Source organism: Ambystoma mexicanum, chromosome 10, assembly GCF_040938575.1.
Source record: "Ambystoma mexicanum isolate Mex_15411 chromosome 10, UKY_AmexF1_1, whole genome shotgun sequence".
Lineage (NCBI taxonomy): Eukaryota > Metazoa > Chordata > Amphibia > Caudata > Ambystomatidae > Ambystoma > Ambystoma mexicanum.
This window is the reverse complement of record NC_090932.1, coordinates 1,146,315,120-1,146,321,119: the sequence shown is the minus strand read 5'-3', so window position 1 is coordinate 1,146,321,119 and position 6,000 is coordinate 1,146,315,120. Positions and strand designations below refer to the sequence as shown.

Genomic DNA, 6,000 nt, shown 5'->3' with positions numbered 1-6,000 from the left:
TTGCTTAAGGACTTTCCATCCATAACATTTTGGTTTTGCTTAAGTCACATTAAGTGGGATAGGTATGCCAAGACTACGTCCCAAGCCTTCTGGAGGTAGAGACGACCCAAGTTACATCTCACTGATGACACCCAATGAGGCCGAAACATGTCCGGTGTGGCTCAGCTGCCCCTTTTGGGGTAAGACCAAGTCTGATATGCATATTGCTCACCCCTTCTGTTATGAGGTGGCAGGCTGTAAAAAGGGGGTTCTGGAGGGTTGCCTAGAGCTATGTCCATGGTTATAATCGTTTCGTTTTAAAAACCTTCCAGCCATCACCTTTTGTTTTTACTTTGGCCTACCTGGTTTTCTGCTCTCAAGCTGACATCTATGGCATAGTGCTTAGATCACACATGTGGTGTGGCCCAGGTTGGTGCCTTGTGGATTGCCTTCACGAGCGCACATTTAAGGGGCCGGAATCCGCCTTCCTCTTATGCAGCAGTTGTGATAGAAAGGCTCAATCTCTTTCTCAATAAAATACAAATACATTCGAAAATATTCTTCCCAGTGACCTAAATGGCAGAGATCCAGAAGGAACGGAAGTTTGCACACAAACAGTGGGACAGAATGCAACGGGGTGAACCTTGGGGGTTGACCCTGCATATCTCTGTGGTTGCCATACTCCAACCTCAAGGACACACCCTAGAGACATTTCCGAATCTTCTGCTCTCCCAACTGGTGAGCTTTTATCGCCTCTAGAGCTGGGGAGTCTGTGGACTTTCTGCTGCTTCTTGCCCCAGGCTTCGCCAGAGCACTCCCTTTCTCACCCGCACTCTTGAACGCGTTTGTATGTCAGCCGGCACCGGCTACTCCGAGGAAGAGCAATAGGTGGCAGAAGCAGTGGCAAATGAAGAGGATTTTGCAGACGAGTTCGCATTGTAGTCGGGTATTGGACCATCACAGTGTCATCTTTACACTTCTGTGACGCGCTCTTGTGGAGAAGTAGAACGCGTCATTTTGCCACAGAACTTAGAGCCAGAAATCTCTCTGTGGGGTGTCCTTGATGTTGGAGTATAGCAACCGCAGAGATATACAGGTTGCATAAGACGGCAACTACCAGAAGGAGTGCAAGTTGATAGGGTTGATGATGAAGTGGAGGAGGGGGTTGGGATACACGTGGGGACACCACAAACAAAATAGATGATATGCATTAGGTATACATTTTGATATGAGCTAAATTGAGTACCATTCGATAGACTTATGTTCTATGCAGGGATGCAACAGGGGGTGGGAGGGTGAGAGATCCGATATTCGCACCAAAGCTCAGCAACCGGTGTCCACCGAGTTGAGGCTGCCAACAGTACCCCACCCATCTCTCTATCCTACTCCCTCTTCACCTTACTAACCCATCCCACCTTCCCTTTTGCAGATCCACCGGAGCGCCTGGGGACCAATTCCGTTGGTGACTGTGCGTTGTATAAGTACCGTTAACATAACATAACATAACAAAACATAGGCGACAGCGACGACTCCCCATGCAGCTTCCAGTGCTCTTTCTCTGGTTAGAAGGATTTTTAAGCATAGCTTTACAGGCTGGGAAAGAGGCTCTATTTTTGTTCTCTAAGAAGAGGTTGGGGCGCAATGAGAGTTAAACGAGTGGTAATGGGAGGCATTCTTGGCTTCTGGCCCGTGATCAGAAGTTCCAGGAGGGGGAGTTGATAAAAGCTCAGGCCGCCATCTTGCATCTCTTGACTCGATCAGAGGCTAGTTCTCTCTGTTCCCTTGGCTGATCAAGGGTGACTCTATGTATCTCTGCTCTCAATAGGGCTAGCATGAAACAAATAAGCCACGCCCCCCATGTGCACTTGTGAGGCTCTATGGGGCTTTAAGTGTATTTGTGATGCTATCGGAAGGCACACCCTCAAAGCATCAACCTACCATGAATTCCTATATTATTTCACGCACTCTTCATGTGAACCACTAAGCCATACTGCCTTCCCCTGGGCATAACGAAGCAGTCTTCTGCGAATCCTTGACGATGTCACTTCCATTCAAGTGTGTGCCAAGTTGTGCAGTTCGTAAATTAATTTCCCTGCTATGGCTTTCCAATTCGCCCTTCATGAATCCGAATTGAGCATACACTGCAATGCCCAGCTAACCCTAGCCTTGTTCTTTCCCCAGATGCCTGAGCACTGCTGCAGGTCTTGCCACGAATCTCCTCTTCATTATTGCACTCTCTTTTTCTAATAATCATAGGCAATCCGTGTCAAGTGTGCTGTGCTGTACCCCGAGTATTGTAGTCAGCAAGTTAATTTGCAGACTACAACTCCCAGAATGCCTTTGGTCAGAAATCCAAAGGGCTGACTTCCTGCACTTCAGGACATGCACCGTCTTTCGTAGCTACTCCTCACCAGAGTGCTGACCACTGCTGCACCCCTTTATGAACTTCTCTGACATTATTCCCCACTCTCCTCCCATGAACCCCTCAGTCACACTGCCTTCACATGATCAGTCCCATGCAGTTCCTTGGTTATGTCACTTCATTTGAATGTATCCAGGGTACTGCAGTCTGTAAATTAATTTCCAGACTGCAGCTTCAGCTACCACACACCTTGTCGAGGCCCATGGAGTCATGACCACTGCTGCACCTCTTTTCATGAACCCCCTATTCATTATTCCAAACACTTCCTATGAACCCCCAAGCCACACTCCCGTCACATGATCCAAGTCAATCAGTTGCCTGGGGATGCTACTTCCATTTGTGTGTATCCTAAGGGTTTCAGTCTGTAGATCAATTTCCAGACCACGACTCGCAGAATGCCCCCGGTCAGAAGTTTGAAGTGCTGGAACACACAACCCCTCCTCCCAGATAATCCTCACTTTGTACTTCTCCTGGGTCCAAACTAGTCATGCACCCCTTTTACGTGAACTCACTTCGTTATTGCACACTCTCCTTCCTTGAACCTCCAAGCCACACTTCCGTCACACGAGCATAGCCAAGCAGTCGCATGCAGTTCCTTGGTGACTTCCCTTCCATTTAGCGGTATCTTAAGTGATGTAGGCTGTACATGAACAACTGGACTAAGTCTCCCAGGTTGACCAAGGACATAAATTAAGAAGTTGTGCCTTTCTGCACTTGGGGGCACTCACCGTGTTCCCCAGCTATCCATCATATTGGCTGTCTGCCCAATTCTTCTGCCAAGGCTCTTAGACAGGGGGAACATCGGCTTGGAATCAACAACGTGTAGCTGGGTCGCCAAGTACTTGCTAATTACTCAACATACTTCTTCAAACGTTAAACAGAAACTATTTAATGAAATAGCATTGACTTACCTACATACAGAATGAAGCAGAAAGAACGTTATGCTTTGGGTGAGAAACTATTTTTTTTTTTAAAGAGAAAGTGTATAGGCACAGATGAGTGACCTGATAAAGGCTTCAGAAGGTCTTATTTTCCCAAAACGAAAGAGTACACAAAGTTCACAATTTCAATGCATCCCAAAAAGATTTCAAGTGTTTCCCTAGAAAAAGAGCTTTAACAGTTGTGGCTGGTTGCTGACTTTTAGGCATACGACCCGGCGGCTTTTGCAGTGGCAGAAGACTGTTTATCACATCTTTGGGTCTTTGCTCTCACAAACTGCACAGGTCTGTGCCTCGATGCTGGGCTCGCTATTCGTCTCTACAATGTCCTTTTCCTGGAGGGATGTCAAGGCGTCAGTGGCCTGTCTGTGGTGCAACACCCTGGCCTGGGTGTCAACCACCCTTTTCAGGCGCGGCGCCTCAGACTCTTCCTCCTCCTCACTCATCCGGCTCATGGTACCATCTACTGAGGGTTCTGAAGCAGGCCACGGAGTAGCACAGGCACACGGGTACAGCTCCTGGTGGGAGAAGGACAGTAGGGGGCAGTTAATTGCATCATGTCCAGACAAAATATAATTGGTAATGTTTTAATACTTTAGAAATGTTTCCCCTGAACCTCCAAATAATGATCACCTGGGTGCTATAGGACTACGTGTAGTGTATCTCTTTTAAAGCCAGCCACCTTCCTCTTCTCTCTACGCATACTGTGGCGGCCTGCCCTTCAGATAGATGTGTTAGGCGTAGTAAATCTATTTGCTGACCACCACTTGTACAAACACTGTGCCCACTGTGCCCATGACAACAGCACTCGTGGAGCACATCCCTCTCTTCAGTGTAGCCTCTATGGTGTGGCCCCTGTATGGGAGGAAATGTCTTCAAGACCCACTCCCCTTCATTCCAACCCACTTGCAGATTATGATTCGTGCACCAGCCACCCTTTCACCTGTGGCCACGGATGCAGGATGGCTGCGGGACGACTCATATGGATGCATACCTAGGCCAGAAGGCTGATCCCAGACTCCATTTTGTACCACAACCAGACTCCATTTTGTACATGGTACCAGAGGCCCCATGGACAAAGGGCGCATGCAGAGCTGCAGCTCTCCCCTCGAGATTGTGCACAATGAACCAGTCACCTCGCTCACCCTCCTCCCCTCTGCACGTCTTCCAGCAGACCCATTCCCACGGGAGACTAGGCGCGAACAAGCTACATGACAAACACTGTATCTTTCACCTTCCGCAGTTCATCGCTGACCTATGAATGATCGGGCAAAGGCTTGGGTTTGAGGAAAACAATTAATCTCCACAAACATGACCCATCCCCTTGCAGACCCCACATCCATGACATACACTGTGGATAACCTCCCAACCTTGCTCTCCGTTTGAAGTAACATATACCGACCCTACGCCTGTGTGCCACTCTGTTTCACCCACACTGCTAAACCCTCTGTAAAGGTTATAAATCCCCTCCTGTAGGTATGTATGAAGGGGCTGATTCTAGGAAACGAAACAAGAAGATCTTTACCTATTTTACTGCGCATAAAGCTCCTGGTTATATGTCTAGGCCCCATACTGTTGAACGAATCTTGTTCTTTGCAAAACACTCACACTAATGTATGATATGTTAATTTACTTGTTCGATATAATGCAAGGTACACGATCCAAATGCTCACTGGCTTTTCAAATATATGTATGTTCACAAACATGTTCAACTCGCATACGGTTCTAAATGTATATAATGCAAAACGGTAAAACCACAAGGCTGTTGTAGATAGAATTTATTTTGTAACATGATGCTCATGATAAACTTAAATGTGTAACCTATATTATGATCATAGTGAGCATATTATTCGATGTACCTGCAACCACACTGGCCTAATTCTACCTTGAATTCTAATGATTCGTATGTAACCCTGAAAAGTAGACCGGCTAGATGCCACAGGGCCCGCTCTCCCTTCTCCTGCAGCGCCGCGCAATCAGCCCCCACCGTCCTCCCCGTCAGGCCGGTCTGACAGATAAAGGCCCTTGTTTCACTGACGATGTGATGCTACAATTGTAACCTCTCATCCTTCCGCTGAGCCTGCACCAAGTATCCACCCTCCCCCCAAACCCCCTTACGCACGATGCCACCATAAACATGCTCCGCACCCCCAGACTCTGGTTAACGAAATATGGACAACAAGCCTCTCATCCCACCACCTTTTTGATGTACCGGCTATGTGCCCTCTGAACAGGTAGTATCCCAGCTCACCGCAACCCTGACTGACCATGGTGGCAGTATATTTACTCTTGTACTAACACACTATAAAGATGCCCCCCACTAGATCTAACGTAGCAGAGTGATAGAGGTACCCCAGAAATGTGTCCCCTGATAAGCCACCTGAAACCATGAAGCAGTCCATTTATTCTATAGTATTTTTATGATGATGAAATACGAACACCTACAGTTATGTGTCATTTCTCCTGTGATTTTAATATAACGACTTGTAGGATTTACAGGGCATTATGAATTATAGTCAACACTGAATGAGCATGCGTGGCCACAAGGGCAAATGTTAGTACAGTCGAGATGTATCAAATGGACATTGCCTGACCCTGCGATCCACCCCTACGAGTCCAGCTGACCTACAAACATCACTGTGACACCACATGGAGCCTCAC

General features: G+C 47.4%; 1 protein-coding gene across 1 annotated transcript in view; it reads right to left on the bottom strand.

Moving 5' to 3' along the window:
* Nucleotides 1-3,283: 3,283 nt before the first annotated feature.
* FAM178B (family with sequence similarity 178 member B) overlaps nt 3,284-6,000 on the bottom strand; it is a 1,611,694-nt gene continuing 1,608,977 nt past the window's right edge. Inside the window, exon 15 of the mRNA XM_069620260.1 lies at nt 3,284-3,857. Within this exon, the coding sequence (XP_069476361.1) occupies nt 3,588-3,857 (270 nt within the window). The 3' untranslated portion in view covers nt 3,284-3,587. The remainder of the gene's footprint in view (nt 3,858-6,000) is intronic.